Below are 23,402 nucleotides of genomic sequence, written 5' to 3' on the forward strand. Positions count from 1 at the left end.
CTATGTATAGTCTAAATTGAAAGTAATTTTTTAATGAAGAAAATACAATTTGATTAGACTAAAGATTAAGCAAAGATATGTCACGGCTGTTTGATATAAACAGACTCGCGTTCATTTGACTTCGATCAACCAATACTCAATCAAGCTTATAAAAATAATGGTTGCCTCCAACGCCCTCTTATCCTTGGTTTCTTTTTATTTACCTCTAAGGTTGCTAAAGCTCAAGTTCACTACTGGGATCATGTCGCACAGAAGAACATAGTTGTGATGATATCAATAAACTAGGTTTTCTTATCAGCTTTTTTTTTTGTTTATTTTATTTATAAAATATAATATAATAGGAGTCACACGTCTGAGAGCGGTGTGAACCAAAAGAAACAGAATGTAAGCGATTGAACATGCTAGTCAAGGTCGAGCCTGCCCCTTTTGAGGGTGGCAAACTGCGACATAGCACGAGTGACCAACTGTTTATCAATAAAAGGAAAGCCGTCAATAGTAAATCTCCAATGGGCATGCCAGATAACAGAGAGCACGCAGCAGCTGAGAGTCCAGAGATCAGTATTGTCAACAAAAGGAAACCGCTGAAAAGACCAGAGGATTGAGCATACATCATCTTGGGTGAAAGTGAGGTGTGGACTGAAGAAGTTGAAGGCATCTGTCCATACTCTCCATTTCCTGAGACAGCGCACGAAGAGGTGTTGTAGATCTTCATTATTAGCAGAGCAAAATTTGCATTGTGAAGAGGTCAAACCGTTATCGAATTTTGAGAAAAGTGACTGACTAAAGAGTTTACGATGGAATAGACGATACCATAAAGACCGGCTTTCAGGCGAAATAGGCATTTTCCAAAAAAGTGACCACTTTGAAGTTGGTATTGGTGATATTGCCGATGACGGTAGAGATCGCTGTATTAGAGACAACCGAAATGGTTTAGGTTTGTAGCTGATCCATTGGGGCTGCGAACAGAAGGCATCGATGAATACTGAATCATCTACTTCCCCCAATGGCTCATTTTGATTCAGTATATGAGGCCAGATAAGCTGATTGAGCTTGATGATACGATTATGGATATCTCGGCTTAACTTGGAAACCAGACAAGGGGAGGAAGGCTGGTCAGACGACAATAAAGGTCGTATACATCCAAAGTAGTGATCATACGTAAAAAATTGAGACATCTTGAGTTTTTTGTGTCGTGCTCGAGTGATCCAATAATCAGTAGGAATCATAGCGAATATAGCGGACAGGGGCAAGCGGAGAAGTGTGGCAGGGGTACACTTTGCCTGTTGTGTATCTGCATATCCGAAAGAATCAACCGACTCATATATGTTTTGCATAAAGTTATTAGCGTGAGCAGCAGGATGTAATCGCAAAAGAGGGAAAAAGAGAGCCAGTCTTGTTCCAGTATTTCCTGAATGGAAACGACGTACATGATCTAGCAACATAGGTTGACTACAAGACTGAGGGTGGTTGTCTTCCAGAACTTGATGAATCCAGCGTAACTGTAGGTTGTGTCGTTGAAATTGTGGATCCAAAAGACCTAACCCACCTAACTTTGGATCTAAACACAACTGTGTGTATTTGATCTTAGGTTTGCAGTTATGCCAGACAAACTGATAAATCATAGAATTGAGCCGTCGAAAGAAAGTAGTCGGCAAATGAACCATCCGCAGAACATACCACAATTTAGAAAGTATTAATGCATTCATGATGGTAACGCGTCCTTTGATAGAAAGTCTACGTTGAGAGTAGATAATACATTGAGATTTCACTGTCTGTAACAACTGTTGTTCTAGATAACGACGTTGATGAAAAGACTGAATCATGGGAAAGCCAAGGTATCGAAATGGACTAGGTGCCGAATGATCGTGCCATTTGGAAATACCTTGTGTTGCTAGAAAGGTAACCCACTCTGGGTAGGAGCGTCCATCCAAAGAAAATGCTTCTGTCTTGTGAATATTAACCTTAGCGTTGGATACAGACCCATAACGGTCTAAATGATGGCGTAGGCGACAGTAATCATCCGTAGATTGCAACAGGACACACACATCATCTGCATATGCAAGTATCTTTAAGGGGGATGGTACGATATTGGATGTTGTTGTATCCGAGTTGCTCACAGATTGAAATTGGAAACCTTGAAAGGAAGAGTCTTGAAGGATATGTCGAAGAAACGGCTCCAGCGCAATGTTGAAAAGAAGAGGCGATAATGAATCGCCTTGTCGAAGACCCCGACGCTGATCAACTCTGTTGGTAAAATGTCCGTTAATATTGATTCTCACCGCATTTCCAAAGAAAAGATTCTCAAGAGAATGAACCAAAGATGGTGGAAAACCAAAGGCCAACATTACTTGACGCAAGTACATAGGGTGGATACGATCATAGGCCTTTTCTTGATCTAATAAGAGACCAATCTCAGGCCGTCTTTGAACATGAGCTTGTTCCATGAGTATGTTGAGAACCATGCCATTTTCAGCTATAAAGCGATCACCAAGAAAGCCAGTTTGATAACGATTGATAATTGTGTCCATAACGGATCTCATCCGTTGGTTTATAATGCGCGTGTAGATCTTTGCATCACAGTTGATCAAGGAGATTGGCCGCCAGTTTTTGAGGGTAAAAAGGTCCCCTTTCTTTGGCAGTAATCTTACACGTAAATCTTGCCATGATGATGGAAAGGAACCAGCAGTTAAAGTCATGTTGTATACCTTGATAATAAGATCCTTTAACAGTGAGAACTGATAAATGAGATGCATGAAGACATAACCTAAACCATCCGAACCAGGACTACTTTGTCTTCTAATTACTTTCTTTGACTGTTCAATTATCTCCTCAATCGTAATTGGTGAGATGAGATAGCGACGATCATCTTCATTTAATTGTGGTAGATCTGCTATATCTTGCACATAGCAATCAATGTCATGCTCATCCACAGGATCCACTGAATAAAGTTCTTTGTAGAATGCTTGACTAACCTCCATGAGTTGTGTACGAGAGGAAACAGTCAATCCCGATGTAGGGTCTTGCAAAAAATTTATGTTCTGTTCTACAGTTCGTACCTGGTGTATCCGCTTTGAGATAACCGGCGGATTTCTCTCCATGTTCTCTCCAACGTATTCCCGCCTTTAATGCTGCAATATCTACCAACTCTTGTTGAAGAGATTCAATTTGTTGGTCTATAACAGGAAGATAATGCAAACGTATAGCTGTGGGTGGTCGACTGCGGAGGAAAGCATTGCGCTTGCGTTGCAAGGCCTTAATTGACTTCTTGCGCCAGTTGGTGTAGTCAATTGCATAGCGTTGAGTAAATTGCCGTATCTCATATTTGACGTAGTCCCATTGTTCTTGTGCTGTCATCTGACTAGGCAAAGAAGGAACGATATCCGTGAGTCGTTGTTTTAGCTGTATGCGGTACTCTTTCTGTTGAGCCAAAATGGGGTTGGCACGCCAGAGACCAAAACCAGTGGGAGTTTGACCTAGGTTAAGCGAAAGAGAGAGTAATTGATGATCAGTCCATGAAGAGTGTAGTCGATGTATATCAGTAGCTCTAAGCTTTGGGCACATCTGATTACTAATGAAAATGTAATCGATGGTAGAGTAGATCTCATCATTACGACGGAAAGTTGGGATATTACTATTGTCTCCACTATACATCACGTTATAAAAGGATTCTTCTAGATATGATACCCATTTTAGAGATGTTTGAGTTGACAAGTTAGGACGATGATAAGAATAATTGAAGTCGCCAAGGATAATGATCCGATTTGGGTCGATATCAGATACAGAAGTGAGAGCATCTAACACAGAATCAAAAAACTCTCTTCTGTCCTTACCTGTAGAAGCTGGAGCATAAACCACTAATACATGGAAAGGAGTATAAAAGTTCTGTGGATGACTGATTTTGGAAAGAATAATGCGAGAGTTTGACGGAATCAGGTTGTCTGACAGTTGATAGTTGGAAGAAAAGGAAAGCAAGCCATAATGGCGAGTCCATAGAGATTGAGATGCTTGAAATTGTGCATTGATGAAGTTTACATGGTCTGTGTTACTGTGTGTTTCTTGAAAGGCCATTATATTGAAGTTTAAAGAGCGTAAGTAACGTATGAAATTGGATTGTTTTTGGGTATCATGGGTCTTCACCAAACTGTTACAGTTCAATGAAGAAATGTTGAATAATAGTTCTTTCGATCTATTATTCATTATTGCTTAGACTGAGTTAGAGCACCATCAATGTTGAATACTGTAGTGCCGTGCTGCTGATCACTGGGGATGCATGCTGGTATTGGTGATCCCAGATTACCTAAAGAGTCATGACGAAAGTTATATCCTGCTGGGGCGCTATTATGGTGGCTATCCATGGCAGCCTGATGTTGAGACTGAGGAATGTTTTTAGTGGCTTGATCCACTATAACTATGTCTGTAGCAACATGTGGATTGTCGGTATTTCTAGCATCAATTTCCATTGGAGTATCATCTTGTGATTCAGCGGTTGTTGTGAAGATAGCTTTCAGGGCTTCTTGAGTGGATACCAAGATAGAGTCCTCCTCAGTTGTTAGCAAAGTAGAGGAATGAATCCTTGGGTCATCACCAGATTCGTTCCGAATAGAACGTTTACGTTTCATAATATTCGAAGTGAGAGGCTGGGAGGAAGTGGTAGGCATAGTTATGCCTCTAGAAGCTTGGCTCGACTGAACCTCAACTTGATCTACTCTGTCACGTAGCGACCACAGGCACCAGCGCCTCCCATCAAATTGAAAAATATGCCCTGGTCCCAAGTAGTGGCTAGGAAGCGAACATCACTTATGAATGCTACTTTCGAATATGGCATTCACAACAGTCAGCAAGACAAAGTTATTCACTCTAAAGTGTGGAGAGCAGGACGTTCTCCAGGTAGTGTCCTCCTGGACATGACCGATAGATCTGAATCGCCCCTGCAGCTCATGGCCCTGATTGCGAAACAATTTCCATCACGAATCGCAGTCGCAACCACTAAAGAAGGCAGTCGAAAGATTGCTGAAATCAACTTTGATCCCTCAGATCCTGCCATTAATCACATTCTTAAAGATGGCATTACTTTTGAAAATGATGCAGCTAGGCTTTTACCTTGTCAAGCATTAGATCCAGCTGTCCCTTTAGTTCGACTTCGACTATCGAATCTTCCTTTTCTTAAAGAGGACATTCTTAAGGAACATTTGAAAATGAGTTTGGAACCTTATGGCTCCGTTCTTGATTTAGGGATCCTACGAGAATCCCACACTGGTACCTATATGGGTACGGGCTATGCTATACTAAGCGTCCCAAAAAATGATAACAGATTTTTTCCTCTTTCTCACCATCTTCCTTGGTATCAGTCAGAAGATGAAGGCTTTTATGCTGTGTGGAGTGGCATGCCTACCTATTGTCGCTACTGTCATGCTGAAGGACATGCTGTCTCTGATTGTCCAAAGAAACGTTCATCCCGTGTTTGTTGGAACTGTCGCGCTAGTGGCCATACTGCTGCTGAATGCGCAAAAAGCAAGAATAAGCCATTTAAAAAGGCCAGAAAAACTCCTACTGCTCCACAAGACTGCGTTGACCGACTGGTGAGATATTTTATCGGAAAGAACCATGTTTGTTCCACAACTATTTTTGACATACACTCTTTTTCGAAATCAAAGTCGTGTGCCACGGAAAAGGAAGTCAGAGGTTGACAAAAATTGAAGCCGTGTTTGGCCAGAAATCAATTCGGATGATGACAAATTGAAAGTCGTTTCACAGAGGAAAAAGTTGTCGCGCAAAAAAGCTTGGCAAAGCCATCACTATAAAAGCATAACGCCTCGTTGAGGTCAAACCTCTTTTCTCTTTCACCATACTACAAATTATGAACGGTCAATTTTTTTATGAAGATGGACAGGGCCATGTTGTTGATGAGCATGGCTGCCCTGAGCCCATGGATTATGTTGTTGATGAAGAAATGTACACCCTTCAAACAATCAGTTCTCACACTGATTATTTGCACACTCTTCATCGTGTGCACAACCATGAGCCTATTGTTGTGCATGTGGACGAAGTACAGAGTAAGGACGTTCATATGAAAGAATCAGTTACAAAACGAGATTACACAGTCTATACGGATCAGGACAAAGTAAGATTCTTCAAACTGATGTTCGAGAAGGTTTTGAGTGCATCAGCTGCTGCAAAGCAGTTGGGAATTCATGTTCGTTTGGCGCAAATGTGGGCGCTGCAGTATGAAAAAGATCCTGACGGCATATTTAAAAAGGGTAAAAGCTCTGGTCGTCCTCGCATTCTCAACGATGAGCATAAGAGAATTATTTTAGAATGGGTTGATGAGAATCCGTCAATAGTTCTTGAGCAATTGATGGAAAAATTACGTCAAAGATTTGAAGGAATCCAAGTGTCCAAGACAACACTTTATCGGTTTATGAAGAATGAATGCAACTTATCTTTGAAAAAAGCCAAGTTTCAACCCGTTGATAGGAACAGTGAAGCCAAGATCCAAGAGCGGTTTGACTGGATACGCAAATGGGATGAGACAGACATGGATTTTAGAAAAAATTGTGTTTTTCTTGATGAGTCTGCCTTCCATATTAACATGAAGCGTAGTATGGCGTGGTCAAAAAAAAGGATCTATTGCTGTGGTAACTGTCCCAAAAACAAAAGCAAAAACGATTACTATCCTGGGTGCAATCTCTGCATCTGGTCTGATTAAATGCAGCTTAAGACTTCCACAGGTTTCGACCAGAAAACGAAAGCGAACAAATGCTTCTGAAATTATTAGCAGAGGAACTGTCACTGGTCATTACCTTAGTTTTCTCAAGACTACAATGGATGAGATGGATAAGTATCAGCACATGAAAGGTCATTATTTGGTCATGGATAATGCTCCTATTCATAAAGCCGAAGATATTTCTCGGTATATTGAGTCTAGAGGATATCGATGTGCTTATCTTCCATCATATTCGCCTGAACTCAATCCTATTGAATAGTTTTGGTCCGTTCTCAAGAGTAAAGTTAAACGCAACAGGTTCTTGGAAAGCGAGACGTTGATGACACGAATCAGCGAGGCATCAAAGTGTTTGGAATTGAGTGATTTTGAAGGATTTGTTTCTCATTCTCATAAATGTTTAGATAGCTGTCGCAACGGAGAGCCATTATGATATGACGTTCAGTTTCCTTGAACGATTTATAATAACAAGCAAAAACACAAAAAAAAAAAGTCGAGTATCGCAGGTGTGCAAAGAACGTTGAGGCAATCGAGCAGGAACTGAAGACGAGAGGTGTCGTCGAACATCAACGCTGGGATCAACGTTATGGTATGGTGATGTCGTTAATACATGATTCGAGTACTATTGAGTGGACAAAGATTTTCAATGCAACACTCGTTTTCAATGTTTAATGAGAAAATTTAAAAAGAAAAAGGAAAGAAAAAATAAGCTGTAAAAAAAACAGGAATAGGTATGAATGTTTGTGTATGATTCAATCATTGCTCAATTCGCAATGATGGAGTGCGTTGGGAATCTTGTTGCGTTCTGATATTTTTCTGCCAATTCGGTATAGTTTGGCAATATCGATGAGCAATCGTGGCTGGCTTGCCAGAGACAACACACTTATGCCAAAAGACCTTGTTTACGGCCAAGAGGAGACGAATGTTGTGCAAGTTGAAAAATGCAGGAATGCCTTCCAAGGAACGAGGGAACGTAATACAAGCGATTTCAAACGAAGCATAGATGCCCCTGGCAGTCAACTGTTGTAGGTAAAATGTAATGGTGAAATCTAGCAAAATAAAAAGCAAGTGGTAAGACATCCAATAAAAAGGGAGTAAGTGGTATCAAATTTACTGTTAATCTGAAAAGCAAGGGTGGAGTCCAGCAAGGAAACATCAATGGAGTTTTTGCAAAACACTGCCAGTCTTAAGAAGTCGACGGAAATGTCGTGCGTTGAGGTGCCTTCTGGTTTTGCCTCCCCATACCCTCTGGAGCCCACAAAGGATCCTTGCTGCTTGTGGTAAATGGCAGCATCGGGGCGAGTACTTCCGCGTTCAGTTGGCGCCGAGTTGCTCCATTGCAAGTGCATATTTCGATCAGGGTCAGACAGCAGTGTTGAGAGGATAGGATCAAAATAGGTACTCCACAAGGCGGTTTCACTTGTGTTTTTAACATTCACCGGTGTCGATGGTAATTTTTGTATGCTACAGGTGAAATAAATGTATGTCATTTGTTACGATTTCAACATATTTCTTGGTCACTTACAGGTTCGCAATGCCTCGTAAAAGACGGCGTGGTCCATAATCCAAACCAGCACCTTCTACAATGAGTTTTACACTGGTATCGTCACAGGTCGCACTGCCCATGGCCAGATCGGCAAACATCGAGGCAAAAGTTATGTAGACTTGATCCGGCAGATCCATCGAGTAATCCATAGAAGATGCACGCAAAGAGGCAGATAAGTCGTTAAGCAGACGATCGCCAAACACCTTGGTTGCAATATCGCTATGTTGGCCGGCATTCAGGATAAACACGTTGAAAAGGGATGCGATCTCATTGCAATAATCCTCTGGAGAACTGACCGACGGGAGAATGATTTAGCAGAATGAGCAACGGATGTTTTGATCTTGTCCCATTTGTCTTGTGGGGACATATGAGGATCAAAGGCAGACATGGTAGTAAAAATGGTGTGCGCAACTAGAGCCTGAAAGGTTTCAGAGAATGCCAATCTTGGGTGTGCCCTCCATACTCCTTTACCAAGGATTGTTGCATGTGTTGGAGACCGGAAAGTAAAATGGGACGTAAGAAGGAAATGATCCGACCAAGATGGTTGTATATAAGTGACGTCTGAGGCCACTCTACATTCGAACATGTCCATTGTGCCGAAAATATAATCAATGCAAGAACAGGAGCTTCCTCGAGAAAACGTGGCCACTGGAGAGCAATCGGTGTCAGTAACACAGTCAATAAAACAGGAATCAATGTAGGACAGCCAAGAAGATGATGCCTGACAAGGAGCACTAGATGAAAGGTGAGTAGCATAGGTATAATTGAGATCTCCTAGAAGGATATGACGAGAAGACCCAAATTCTGGTAGTAGAGAGGCGCCATTCTGTGCCAATTCCTCCAAAAAGGTGAACCGATCACGCCTACCAGCAGGGGCATATACTACTGTAATTGTCACCGGGTCGAAAGCACCATGAACGTGAGTAACCTTTGTGCTGATGACACGACCACAAACGCTATATTTGGTGTTCGAAAATGACAGCAGAGCAGAAAAACAAACCAAACCACAATGGGGAGACCATAAGCTGTTTGAAGCTTGGAATTGCATATGGAAGGTTTGTTGTAATGGAATAGTCGACGCATGTGTCTCTTGAAGAGCTAAGATTTCAAGAGGACGTATGCGAAGGTAACGAATAAAATGATTTCGAGTTGATACATCTGCAGACTTGACGAGGCTTCGACACTTAAGAGTAGCAATTCGAAAATTAATAGGAGATGAAGATTGAGGGGTATCCGGGGGGTTTAAAGTTTCGTGAGAGTGATAAGCCATACTGTTATTTGATATTATCATAATAATAAGATTATAGGGAGGTTTGGGGATCAACACCAGCAGTTGGTGCTTCCAGATGGTCAGTATTAAATCCTTCTTGTCCATCGGCTACAATATCATCCATATCAGTGTCCTCATTTGAGCGCTGAGCATCTACATCAAGGTTTTTCACTTTTGGAATGTAAAATGCACACTCGTGGTGCTGTTTACGAAGATGACCTTCTCGTTCACAATGAGGACAAATTTTCACTCGTTTAGAAGGAGTGCTAGTTGAAACCTCAACATCGTTAGCTGGTGATGACTAGGAGGAGGTGGAACGGAGAACACGGGCATACTTGGATTGCGCTGTTCCAAGAGGTTGAGGAGCGGGAAGTGACGTTGTGGGTTCAGATACAATTGTATCAACATCATTAGAAGGCTTTAACACCTCCCTAATCATTTCAACAGTCCCCGTAGAAGGCTCAGCGGATGAAGCTACAGTTGTTGGAATATCTTCTGTAGATAAGACTTCCCCTGATTTAGCAGGAATCTTGCGACTCTTTTTGTTGGGAGCGCCAGATTCACCATACACATTTTTGCGATCACAGTATTTGGCAATGTGGCCAGAGCCATTACACCAGTAACAAATGATATCTTTTTGACGAACCTCACAGTTATTCAAAGAATGGTCCCCGTGACAATAACGGCAATAAGGCTTCATTGATGACCAGGTGGCGTGGACATTAATGTCGACTTCTGCAAGAAGGGACGAAGGGCGAGGTTGCGAGGAGTAATCAAGCGGCTGATATACCCAACGCACATTATGCTGAAGTTCCGGAAGTCGGTGTTCAACGATGTTGTCAGTGGTCTTCGGAAACTGTTCCAGAACCATATAGCCTTTTCCGGAGTAAACTCCAGAAGAACCCTTGATGATACCACTGTCTACGACAGTACCAAAAGATGACAAGTTGCGTTGCATGTCATCGTGAAGTTGAGCGAGGCCTCCTTCTCGTCGACCATACTGGTGAGGAAGACCTGCTAAAGTAACTTTTAACAACGTAGCTGAAGGTGAAAGCGATGGAAAAACATGAAAACTGTCAACAAAGGAAAGAAGTTGAAGACCGTCTGAACATAGTTGTGCATACATGGCTGGCGAAACGGTGAGTTCAGCATACAGCTTGTGGTAATCTCGACGAATCTGATCAGCAACAGCCCAAAGATGTTCATCACCGTTACAAAACGAAGTAAGCTCAGTTAAGAAGAGTTTTTTGTCTGTGACAGTAGTGATGTCGACAAAGATGGAATTAGGAACAGATCCCTTCAGAAAGGGACGCATGGTGGAGGGTGTAAAAGTCGAAGGACGGTTGGCTGCTACGGTAGAAGGTTGTCCAGACCCAATACCAAGCGAATTAGGGTTGGAGATGTTGGTCGACATTGCAAGAAAACTGGAGGTTCTTTGCTGACCAGCTTGAACGACATTCACCCATGAGAGTTTTTTTTGGCTTTGTTGGTAAAATTGCCTTATTAGGCACTAAAATTTCTTTATTGGAAAGAACCATGCGAATTGAACTTCAAAACATTCATTACAAATTTTTTCGTTAGTCCCCCAATTTTATTATAAAATCCTCAAATTGGCAGTGGAACCACTGTATTGATATCTTTTTGGAGAATAAGACAGTCAGATAAAATGGCAGACTTCCAATTCAATCTACGAAAGCAAGCATATCAATCCATGAATTAGCTTATTTCAAATGGCAAATCAAAAAACTTGGGCAAAAACTGGCATGAGCTTGTAGCCAAATACCCTAAAGATGTTGACAAGCCTTTAATAAACATTAAGGTCATAATACACTGATAGCATAAACTCGTTTTTTCAATTCTTTTTTGTTATATTTTTGCTGTTTTTTAAATGAATATCATAAGCCTAGAGTACTTCAATAGAGAGTGCAGTAAAAATGGTTTTATCAAACTATTTACTGTTAGAATAAGAGAAAATAGAGATACAATGTGCAAAAAGTGACATCCTGCAAAAGATCTCCAAATTCAATATGCCAAATATCGTCAAAGCAACAGCAGTCGACCTTCAAAAAGAGTAAGACAGGAAAGGTACGGTTCTATGCCTTCTTTTTTTTTTAATTCAAAAAGAGTTTACTTGTACATAAGATACAAATCTTGCATAACGACAAAAATCTACGGTAGCTTCTAATAAGAATTTTGAAATCTAAAGCTGAAGAACGTATCTCAATCAAAAATCTACTGCAGTGAAATTATACTCTTTCTTCTACTACGAACATTCATTGATTACTGGTTGCGTATATACAAACTAGCCTATGGAATTGAAAAAGGAGAAAGAATGGTATCAATAGCTTAAAGATGGATAATATCATAACCTTCAGCAAAGAGCATCAACATGCCTCCAAAAATAAGTAATAATAAAAAAAAATGCATCTTAGCATTCGATAATACTTTACTCTTTAATAGCATAATTATAAATTATTCTCAGCATCATCTATAAATAGATGATGAAAAGTAAGAAATAAATTAGAATTGCTGTATTGAAAGCCTTATCCGCCTTCCTCTGGGATCGCTTGAAGAAAATGACGATAAAGAAAGCCATGGTGTATATTTTATTGACGGTATAACTTGCTGAAAATACACAGTCGTTTCTCACAGTAGATTATAAAAACATTAAAAAATGATAATATGCCACGTCGTTTCTTTGACCATGCTCCATATCAAGACTGTAGGGCCCTCTTTCTAGCTTTTTTTTTATGGCATTAGTATGCAAGTTAAGAAAGTTTGCAAAAAAAAGTCAGACTATGAAGCTTTGACAAAGCAGGAGACAAACACAGTGTTCCAAATCTCAAGTGTGAGCAAAATAACCCATTATATGAACAACATCTCATCTTAGCTCTTTAAGATAGTGAATGGCTATGGATACTATAATTGATGCTGGAAATTGACTATTTCTTATTTGGAAGTCTTACTGATAACATAACAGTTAAGGCTCACTACAGCCTCAAAATTATGATTATCAAACCCAATTGGTGTTCTGCTGACTATCATGTTAAAATGAAACTCAAGTCAATAGCAATTATACTGATTTGATGCCTGCAGACAAATTTTGTTTTAATAGGATGACCTCAGTGCTTTTTTCGCTCCATATTTCAGCCAAGTGGTTTTGTTGATTTCTCAAAAATAAAACAACAACCTATTTATGGATGTGAAATCAATTTATTACTTCGTCCACTGCTGAAAAAAAAAGGGGAAAAGGATATTCATCCCCCCTTTATTTCATATAACGCAAAGCCTTTATTCTTTGACTTTGCTTGTTATGTGTATGAAAGAAGTGAATTCCAGTCAAAGTGAAGTCTGCAATCCCATTTAGTCAATTCCCATTTTGTGTTTGTTGCTACTGGTCTAAGAGGAAAGTGGGCTTTTTCTCACTTATTTTGTCTTGATTGAAAGGAAAAAAAAAAAAAAAAAAAAAAAAAAAAAAAAAAAAAAAAAAAAAAAAAAAAACCCCGTACTTTGCCATGTTCTAGGGTCCTTCCTGCATCAACATCTTTGAATCTCTTGGACAGTTTGGTCAGCACATCATTGATAACCATTTGGAAGAAGTAATTGCAACTTTTGTTTAAAGTTTTGTTTTGTTTTGTTCTGTTTAGGACCTTTTAATCCAACTCTTTTCTTTTCTATGAAGAAGGGAAAAAGAACAAGGCGAAGACTCAACTGATAGCTGTGAACTGGAACTTGGAGACGATGGCTTTAGTCTAAAGCAAGCAGCTACAGTTGCATGTGCTTTTTAATGTATCAGCCTGAATGTAACACTTATCACGCAACGATCATATGACAAAACCATCACATTTTCTTGCCAAAACCAGCATAAAAGTGCATAGGACAAGACGAAAGCGATGTACGTAGTAGATAATTTGTTATTGTGGTCTATTTCGATCATGGATGACCAAGGTAGTGAAGAAAACGCCTTGGATCGTCCTCGTGTCGTAAGCAGGCTCCTATTGTCGATTTATCAAACCACTTGACTGATCATACCATTGAAGTATCTCTTTGAAGAAATTAGCAACGCCAGTGGCATGTATATCAAATGCGCATCAAAAGTCCTCCCTGGTTTGGAGACCCTGTCGACTGCGTCGCCTTATCACAGGGTTTTGCGACAATATCAATAATTGGAGCTCTCCCGCCATATTAGTATCTATTCAACAAGCACTGGGAGTTTTATCTACCGGCCAAGTTTACCGTTGTCGCACTTTGCTGGATGTATTCTTTTGAATGCAAAAAATGGGACAAGCTATCATTGTAAATCAGATGAAATGTACGGCCGTACGAAGAATGTTGATGTGTATCGCAAATTGTTTGGAAAATTGAAGAATGCTAGACAAACAACATTTTACGACTTTCGACTGAGACCCTCTATGAAAATGTGAGGCCAATTATTTTCCAACCACTTGATGGACAAAAATTGGTGAGTATACCTGAAATATTCTAAGTGTAGAGAAATAAGAATTAGCAAGACCGAACAATAGTCTTAAAGTCGAATACTTTTATCAAAGTAAAATCTCAAGACTATTTATATTAATTTGAACAGGACCTGGGATTCGATGACAACAGATATGATTTGAAATGAAAAAAAAAGCTATAGACTGATGTTAAGAATAAACTGTTGAGATTAAACTGAAACTTGACTGTTCAAGACGATTATGATTATCAAGATCTATTCTTATTCAAACTCATTTGTAAAAATTTAGCCCAGAACGATAAGACTGTATCTTATGAACTTGTCAAACATGACAGGACCCAAGTTGTAAATGCACTCGTTACTTCAAGCTCCCATTTGACTGGCGTAAGCATTTTTCTTGGATTCAAAATCCTTCTGGATCATAAAAGCTCGTAAACCGGATTAACTTTGACTAATGACCCCCAAGCATCGCGAATTTCCGATATCAATATCATTCATCAACTTTGCCAGTCCCGTACAAAATTTATCCACCCTAATACATATATGCTCTCTAGAGTACCTGACCCGCTCACCCAAACACACATTTGCCAGCCCTTACTCTCTGTTTGTATTGGCTGACTTCGACGGTGAAAGGAGCACTGGCACGAGCATTTTCCATAACTTGGCTATGAAAATCTTAGATCATAGACATCAGGCCAGACTGAGAAAGCATTTGAATTCTGTCAACAATATGTCCTTGTTTTTTTTTTTTAAATTACTCCTATACTTGTTTATATTCTTTTTGTATTTATAATGAAATAATTTTTTTACACATCTGTCCATAGGAACAATATCTTGCTCGTACTCTATAGCATCTTAGTCATTCTTATAAGCAAACTGAAACGTCATAGGAAGAAGAATGGGAAAAAAACAAAATGTTTGGACATCTATTTTTGTTCTAGGGTATTCGCCAAATTATGCAAGTGACCCACGCATTTTTTTTCTCAGTCGATATTTATTTCTAGAAACACTGTAAAATAAGCTAAACTTCCTATTTTTGAAATAAAGCTCCTTTTTTTATCAGAACGCCTTTATTTTATTAAATTTAGTATGCTCAATTTGGATGAACGAAAAAGAAACGTGAAACATCCACTATGTATCATTCACTTCCACATAAAGTGAACAATATCATATCAAACAAAGGTATGCTGGCTAATATTACGGATATCGTAAATGATTTTTGAAAGTGATTGGATGAAGAGAACAGACAGGCAAAAGAACCTAAAAAGAAGCAGTACTTGATATTGGATGATAGCAGCATTGATGAAGAAGTAGCAAAGGACAGGATGCGCACTCATGATTTATTCAATAAAGCTTCTTTTGATCATGAATAAATTAAGTGCGTTTGGCTGTTCCCTTTTTGGCCATGTCGCATATATCAATAAAAATTATTGTTCAACTTGATGGTTGTTTCAATAAAATGCCTATTGAATAAAGCCGATGTTGATAGAGTTTATTAATTAGATAGAAATGTAATACCCAATACTACGATTTACTTTCTGGAAATCTACCAATTGAAGCTCAAAATTTAGTTGAATTTATTTTAGCTAAATACCAAAGTGCTTTTTCGAACCTAGTCAAAATGTTCAGAGAATACTCGAATTGAGAGTGAAAGCACTATCGGCCACCTGATGATTAAAATGAAGGGACCCAGCATAAGCCTATCGAATGATTTATTTAAGATTCCTGTTAGGCTGTAGGTTATACTCAGCATTCTTGTGGAACTCGGTGATAAGACACCAAGCATGTTTGGTCTCTTGACATTCGGCATGTTTTTTCTTGGATAATTACAAAGTAACACCAATTCGAATTAACGATAGAACTTGGCTACAAGCATTATAAGATGAGCTTTGAATATCCAAAAGAAAATAATTGGCATTATTGGGAAAGTGTTTTCTGTTGAGAACGGTTACTGACTTTGAGGAAATAAATAGGCTGTTATATGATATAATATCAAGATGTTATTGAATTACATTTTGATATTGTATTTATTAATGGGGCTTATACATAAATAAAAGCACAGACAAACATAAGAAACGTCAGTTAAATGTATAGATACAGTACCTAAAATTGCTCATTAATGAGCAATTGACCTCATTTGTATGCATATTCGAAATAAAGAATACTGTATCTTTTTTATTTCTTAGTAATAAAAATAGAATAATTTACGGTAATTTATCAATACAAATAAAAGTACTAATTTTACTTCTTATACCGAAGCATATAATGGCTTACAAAGACTACTCTTATAGATTATGTTGTATAGATATGAAAGAGATAAAAGACCTTATTTTGCTAACCAAAAATGCATTCAATCAAAGAGAATCTAGACTCGATTTATCAAATCAAAACGAGAAGCAAAATAACAAATTGTTGTAGACAAAGACACTTTTTATTGATAATGATGGTAGGCAGTATTATAATTGATTGAAATATGTAATAAACTTTATTAATGGGTTAATACTATAAATCGGGAGTAAATATAGAACTGTAGAGGAAGTCGTAAGGATATAATCGATCATCAACTTAGCCCTTATTTTTGCAAAGTCTACCTTCATAAATATGCTACATAATATTCTTTCATACCTCGATTTTATCAGCGGAAGAGGTACACTATTTAATCTTATGTTTATATTTAGTCTAGATTGTTGAACATACTTCCTTCATCTTTGTGTAAAGCAATTGGAGCACAAATGTTCAACATACTACAGCTTTAAAAGACCGTATCTGAAACCCGCATACGGTAAATTAACCACCTCACAACTCAAATTAGCATGTGTACCAAATCATTCAATGCCATGAGATATGAATTTTTAGCTGCTGTTATCATATATTTGGTTATTTGTTCTGATTGGTTAATCAAATTTATTATCACTGTACTTGAACTTGTACCTGAATCCCAAATACAGGATACTCCCTTGCTAATCGTATAACGTATAAAGCAAGCAGATATTGAAAATTTTTCCATGGTCATTATTGATATTGACATAAAAACGTGTATCAAACTTGATTGTGTGAAATAAGGGTTAAATTACAAGTGTTATTTCTTATCAGTTGGTATAGGTGAATTTTTCTCATTGGCCATTTAGTGTGATGATGTATAAATCAATGAAATAACAATACATCACTGCTAGATTATAATTAAGTATGCATTACGACAATGTTATGAAATGATGAATTAGTACTACAAATTAAGTTTACCGTAGAATGGGATACGATCCGATGTTACACAAAGTATTCCAATTAAAGCATATCCCATTCAAACCTCTCTCTCTGTCAAACATTAGGTTACACAGAAATTAAAAAGGCTGAACTCCATAGATGACGTGCTCCACAGACAATTTCACTTGTTCAATCGGTGTCGGAAACATAACTGTAATATCTCCCGCTTGCCCTTTGACGCTTGAATGTAAGATGTTTGTTATCTGATTTTTAATAAAATATAAAAAAGTGATACAGCATTTTATGTTTTATTATTTGATATTAACAATTTAATAAAGCACTCAAAGCATGTAATAAATGGGAATAAAGAGCTTGTATGTTTCACAATAAAGAAGAAATACAAATGTCAAGTCTAAACAAAGCAAGGATAAACATCAAATAAAAGCAAAAGCATGAAACACTTTATGTTTCTGTTAACGAATTATTTGGTTTACAGAATGATAAAGGGAGATCCTTTTTCTGTGTTTGTACGTCTTACTTTTTATTTGGTATTTTTTTTTCGATCCCCTTTATTATTTTTTCCCCAATTTTTTATTTTTCTTTTTAGGAATTCTTTTTTCTTTTCTCTGCCTTTTTTTTCTTTTTCTCTTGTTTTTCACTGTCTAAAAAAAAAAAAAAAAAAAGAGAGAGAGGGTTTTTTTCTTATTCTAAGATAAAGCAAAACAAAGCAAAAAACCGGGAATTCTTTTTATTACTATTATTATTATTTATTCAATGCTTTAAACATTTGTCTACCATTTATCATTGTTATATTACTACTCCCACACACTCACAAAGCATGTCTCATCAATCTATGTCTATTAATAAAATCTTATTACCCACCATTACAAGTCATTCGTTCACATTGGATAAAACAGCAAAAGGTAAAAATAAAAATAAAATTAGTGCTTTAATATTAAATCATTAATACAAAAATAGTAAAAATCTTTTATACATTTAATGGATCTCAAAAGCACTGTTTATGCTCATTTGATATGAAACTAAACGAAGAGGATATTAAAGAAAAGAAATGGATGAGTGTACCATTAAAGCAATGTTTAATATCACTTTGTTCTTCTTGTCCAGACCAATTAATACACAAGGATGCAGCTGTTTACAGTGCAAACTTTGAAGAAAATGCAACAGTAGAGAATTGGTCACCACTTCATGATGCTACATCTAACATCGTCTGGGAAGGACACGGCTTATTATCTTCACTGATGAATGACACTACACAGCAATATGCTACTGGAAAAATAATTGAATCCAACAGCAATGACTATATTTGTCAAATCGAAGTCTTGATTCAATTGCAACCTGTAAAATAAACTACAAGAATATACGCTTCTAAAAAAGTGCTCATATATTCATTATTAGGTACAGCCACACATATTACCTACTTCTCCTCCACAATCTGAAAATTATCAACTTCCGCCTATGCGATCATTATGGAACACAACAGAAGGAGCAAATTGGCAAAGAAACGATGTATTCTCCTCAGTTCAAAAACAACCTGAGCAATCCATCAACTATCCACCTGCACTCAATCGTAATTGGCCTGGAAGCCGATACGATGCTAACAGCTTTGTTCAAGAAGAAGATAAACGCAAACATCAAGAAATACTAAACATTCCAAAAAAAAAGATGAAGCAGAATACAACCATGACCATTCGATCCATTACCTCCACAGGCACAACTGATACTTATTTTCATCAATCAAGACGCAAAAAGCGTGATACAAAGCCACCTAATGCTAATGATATTAGACCATTTATAGAGGTTCAAAAGGACAATGATGGTCATTATATTCTACCTGCTGAAGTGGACTCTTGGACTGTACTTGACCTAGGTACTGTCGTTTGGGATAGAGCTGCTTTTCATAACCAAAGATATATTTATCCAGTTGGTTACCGCGTTAAAAAGTAATTTAGATTGATAATAAAAACAAATTATGCTAAACTTGTTTATGTTAGATGGTACAGGAGTATGATCGATCCTCATAGTGATACTCAATATACTTGTGAAATATTGGATGGTGGTGAAGAACCTATTGTAAGCATATCACATACACTTATACATAGTTTATTAATATTTTGTAGTTTCAATTAAATGCAGATGATAATCCAACTGAATGCTGGCGTGGTCCTACTCCTACTACAGTTTGGACAATTGTAGTTCGAAGGTAAATGAATATATTATAGATAAACAAATACTAAACCTACAAGTATAGGGCATTTGCTATTCGTAATATGGACTATGGACATAACCCAGTTGGTCCCGACTTTTTTGGTTTACGAAAAAATACAATTGCAAAAATGATTCAAGATTTACCCAATGCAGACAAGTGTCAAAATTATATTTGGCAAAACTTTGAAGCCATGAATCATACAAAAGGGAAATCAGTAAGAAGATCAAGTACACGGATTAACCTAATTGAAAGACCACTATTGAAATCAATTGAAGACCCTCATCCATCGTCAAGTAGTTGTGCTTCATCTCCTCATACAGACAATGAGGCTTAAAATATATTTATAACTTATTGTATATCTTTTATTTTGTATTTTGTGTTTATGTTAATATTTGTATGCTTTTTAAATAAATCTAACTCATTATTATTATCTCATTCCAAATAAATAAATAAAAACACAAATGAATGAGAAAAATTATATTGACAGATTGAGAAAATGTGATAACTATTTTGGAAACATAAATGTTTTTTCCCCCAAAGAATGAAACTAAATGCCTTATCCATGCCTGACAGTCTGCTAGAATAATTTGTGAACAAGCGTCTACAATTCAACTAATCAAAATGTCGTTGTCATCAAAAGGTTGTCTTGTAATACCATATTTCACTTTTTTTTTTAATAAAGTACTCTAGATAAATTAATATGATAGCCAAATGTAATTTTTTTTTTCTTTTTCTCACTCTTCGCCTTTATCAACTTTTGTTAGTATTAAATATCTTACTTAATTTTACTATTAAAGAATATGACTATCTACAATAGTAAATACAAATGAAGCAGAAAAAGAAGCTTAATTTGGGCTCTCCAGCCCCAGGATAGCTCATCATCCAAAGAGTCGAGAGGGAAGCAAACTTTGTTATTTAAAACTTTTATCGATCAATAAAGCAAGACTAAAGTCATACGTGTGTGGCAGTCGATGCTTCAGACTCTCAGGCAACTAAAAAAAAGCCCCTGCTCAAGAAGACTCTGATGGCGATTTTAAATCGTACATAAACTCTACTTTCAGTTATGAACCACCTAGTGATTTATTTGAAAGCTTTCAGAAAGAATTCAGATATATTTACTATAGCTTGTGTTTTCTCTACATGAATAAGCAAACTAATGCAAATAATATTAGGCGAAGGAAAGTTTTCCGCCAACAGTAAAAAGGTAGACAAAGCAAAGAAGAATAAACGTAAGGAAGAGATATTCATAAATCTGCAACATCTGAACAAGAATAAGGTCTGTATTTAATTGCTATTTCTCATGTTGAATCATGCTAGCATTACAATAAATCATAAATTATAACCATGACACAGGCTTAGATATTACTCTTCTTCTACATCTACTGCTACTGCTGCATCTGCTCGTGAAGGCTTCAGTGATCAAGGTGAGAAGGTTTTTAAAGCTACTCAAAAGAGAAAGGTCAAACAAGTAACCCTTAGAATAACCAAATAAAGAGCTTAATGACCATCGACTTTGTAGATGGAATCTCATACTTGTGGTGGGACTGATCATATAAAATCTTTCAGTTGTAAGTGTCCTTACCATATCAAGAGCAAGATAGAAGTACACCAAGATTTTATAAAAGCTTCTGTTATCAAGCCAAACTTGAACAACACTTTAAGGATTGCTAACATGATTCTGGAAATCCAAAAGCTAGTATTGCGTATAATTCAAGTTGTCTAGATGGGCCTATGTTTGCAAACTACTTTTACTTTGATTGAGTAAAGGACAAGCAAGCTCCCGCTGTTATTACTCAAAGTTTGGTTTATCAACTTTTTCCAATAGATTATTTGATGATAGTATCAAGTACATCAGTAACATTTTTTTTGTGAAAAGAAGCAACTCTATGACAAGAAACAAAAATGGACCCTACTTCTTCCAAACAATAACAAACCAGATAGCCCTTACAAGAAAAAAAATCTATGGATGAAGATTTTAATGCTTGTTAAAACTGAGCAAAGAGTATAAGAATTAAGAGCGATACGAGTGTATGAAACAGTGACTTGTCACGAAAATACAAAAGATACTAGCATAGAGAATTGTAAGCAGATAGTTTCAATAGTTCTTTATGAATTTGATTGATGGCAGTCTCCTCCAAGACAGGAGTCTGTTTAAAGAATTGTTGCCAGTGGTCTTTCCATTTGAATCGGATGACCGTAACAAAGAAAATCATATATTGTAAACTTGTCATGATAATGTAAGATATAATACTCGAATAGTCTTAGTGTAAATAAACCTTGAAATATTGAGTTTCAGTTGGGATCTTTAGGATTTGATAAGTATTTCTTGAAAGCTGCTTTCCAAAGGTCTTGTTTTTGAATGCAAGTAAAGAGCATATGCTGCTCTGTTTCTGGTAGTTTGCACAATTGGCAATAGTCGTCATCCACATTTGCTGGGATGATCTTATGCAAATTGGCTCGAGTGGATAATTTCTTATAAAGAAGTCTGTACCATATATTTCTAGGAATATGGTGCATAGGACTACAGATAAAAGCTTTCCAGTTGTTGTGACTTATATTTATGATTTATAAATTTGCGTTGAAGCTGAACTTTGTCTTTAACTAACGATTCTTCAATGCTGTTATATTAATATCATCATAGCTCATCTGTTGAATGGATGGATCAAATTCGATACTTTTCTTGGAAGCCAATATAGTACTGTATTTTTCAAATTTTTGGGAAAATAATAAAACAAATTGGAAAAGAATGCTGAAATAATTTGGGAAAAAGCGAAGAACTATTGAAACTATCTGCTTACAATTCTCTATGCTAGTATCTTTTGTATTTTCGTGACAAGTCACTGTTTCATACACTCGTATCGCTCTTAATTCTTATACTCTTTGCTCAGTTTTAACAAGCATTAAAACCTTCATCCATTTTTACCCTTGATCTAAAGTGATTTTTAGCTTCATTCTATTCTTCTTTTCGATCTGATCTGAGCGAGGCGATGTCTACAAGACATCATGCGCCCACTGTGGTGTAGAAAAATATAAATAAATAAAAGACTCATTTTTTTAAAAAAAGGTTTTTAGTTATACAATAAGGCTAGAAGAAGAATAAACAAAGTAACATATAAAAATAAAATGACAATAGTATATGAAAAAGGAAAAAGGAAAACATAATAGAACTGTGAACTGATCAATCGAGTTCGTTTTCTTCAGCGATGTAATCGCGGACGGATTGCGAAATGTTTTAAAGGATCCTGTTAGGTAGGAATGGCTGGCCATTGAAAATGTGATTCCAGTGTGCTTTCCATATAAAGAAGAGTGTTGTAAGAAGTACCATGTTGACGGTAATAGCCCTATTTTGGCAGTAACCAACTGAATAGAAATCAAGGGTTGAGAAGGTATTGGAAATGTCCTGTGTGTCTTCAGTGGACCGCAAGAATTTACGGATGACACTTTGCCAAACGGCAGGTTTTGGAGGACACGTAAAAATAAAGTGTCCAGTTGAATCGACAACTACGTTATAAAGTGAGCAGGTTGAGTTGATGCATTTTGCAGGCAGGAGGAGATGTGGCAGATACTAATGCGGAATTCTTTTGTGAATTAATCTGAACAGAATACTTCTTTGAATTATCATAAGTGCCAGAGACCAAAAGTTGAGCCAGAATTGTTTTTGAATTGCAGCGAGAAAACGTGGTGGAGAGTTCAGCTAGTTAACAGGTTTGCAGAAAGTTTTTGTATTGACATTTCGAAATGTTTTAGAAGAAGGAAGTCAGAATTGTAGATAATTAGTTAACCAAACGGTTGAAGCTAAGTTGAAGCAGGTCGATAACTGTTGTATCGAGGTCATTGGCTTGAGAAAGACAATGTTTGCCGAAGAAGTAGCTGATGTGTACACTTTCGGTTTGTATGTCACGAAAGATTCTATGGATGGCACGTCGGTGGTGTGGCGTAATGTTTTTATGTTATTTTCTTTGAATAGCCTGTAGCTGAGTG

At 37.2% G+C, this 23,402-nt stretch overlaps 7 protein-coding genes across 7 annotated transcripts; 4 read left to right on the forward strand and 3 right to left on the reverse strand.

Annotated features, from left to right (window-relative positions):
- Positions 1 to 1,432: 1,432 nt before the first annotated feature.
- On the reverse strand, positions 1,433 to 4,619 carry RO3G_13429 (uncharacterized protein; the record flags this gene model as incomplete). The annotated part of the gene is made up of 4 exons (XM_067668013.1): positions 1,433 to 1,499; positions 1,678 to 2,938; positions 3,057 to 4,178; positions 4,298 to 4,619. The coding sequence occupies 4 exons, from the start codon at positions 4,617 to 4,619 to the stop codon at positions 1,433 to 1,435; spliced, it is 2,772 nt and encodes a 923-aa protein (XP_067524114.1).
- Positions 4,620 to 4,937: 318 nt separating this feature from the next.
- On the forward strand, positions 4,938 to 5,687 carry RO3G_13430 (uncharacterized protein; the record flags this gene model as incomplete). Its single annotated transcript, XM_067668014.1, has 1 exon — positions 4,938 to 5,687. One exon carries the CDS (start codon positions 4,938 to 4,940, stop codon positions 5,685 to 5,687), a length of 750 nt encoding a protein of 249 aa, XP_067524115.1.
- Positions 5,688 to 6,139: 452 nt separating this feature from the next.
- Positions 6,140 to 6,706, forward strand: RO3G_13431 (uncharacterized protein; the record flags this gene model as incomplete). The annotated part of the gene is made up of 1 exon (XM_067668015.1): positions 6,140 to 6,706. One exon carries the CDS (start codon positions 6,140 to 6,142, stop codon positions 6,704 to 6,706), a length of 567 nt encoding a protein of 188 aa, XP_067524116.1.
- A 771-nt stretch (positions 6,707 to 7,477) lies between these two features.
- RO3G_13432 (uncharacterized protein) lies at positions 7,478 to 9,537 on the reverse strand (the record flags this gene model as incomplete). Its single annotated transcript, XM_067668016.1, has 5 exons — positions 7,478 to 7,770; positions 7,836 to 8,185; positions 8,247 to 8,486; positions 8,564 to 8,678; positions 8,844 to 9,537. 5 exons carry the CDS (start codon positions 9,535 to 9,537, stop codon positions 7,478 to 7,480), a joined length of 1,692 nt encoding a protein of 563 aa, XP_067524117.1.
- Positions 9,538 to 9,838: 301 nt separating this feature from the next.
- RO3G_13433 (uncharacterized protein) lies at positions 9,839 to 10,951 on the reverse strand (the record flags this gene model as incomplete). Its single annotated transcript, XM_067668017.1, has 1 exon — positions 9,839 to 10,951. One exon carries the CDS (start codon positions 10,949 to 10,951, stop codon positions 9,839 to 9,841), a length of 1,113 nt encoding a protein of 370 aa, XP_067524118.1.
- A 7,277-nt stretch (positions 10,952 to 18,228) lies between these two features.
- RO3G_13434 (uncharacterized protein) lies at positions 18,229 to 19,755 on the forward strand (the record flags this gene model as incomplete). The annotated part of the gene is made up of 5 exons (XM_067668018.1): positions 18,229 to 18,552; positions 18,611 to 19,155; positions 19,237 to 19,285; positions 19,333 to 19,415; positions 19,464 to 19,755. 5 exons carry the CDS (start codon positions 18,229 to 18,231, stop codon positions 19,753 to 19,755), a joined length of 1,293 nt encoding a protein of 430 aa, XP_067524119.1.
- Positions 19,756 to 20,561: 806 nt separating this feature from the next.
- Positions 20,562 to 21,144, forward strand: RO3G_13435 (uncharacterized protein; the record flags this gene model as incomplete). The annotated part of the gene is made up of 3 exons (XM_067668019.1): positions 20,562 to 20,617; positions 20,775 to 20,889; positions 20,941 to 21,144. The coding sequence occupies 3 exons, from the start codon at positions 20,562 to 20,564 to the stop codon at positions 21,142 to 21,144; spliced, it is 375 nt and encodes a 124-aa protein (XP_067524120.1).
- Positions 21,145 to 23,402: the final 2,258 nt, after the last annotated feature.

The sequence above is a fragment of the Rhizopus delemar genome, genomic scaffold (genome assembly GCF_000149305.1).
Source record: "Rhizopus delemar RA 99-880 supercont3.12 genomic scaffold, whole genome shotgun sequence".
Taxonomy (NCBI): Eukaryota; Fungi; Mucoromycota; class Mucoromycetes; order Mucorales; family Rhizopodaceae; genus Rhizopus; species Rhizopus delemar.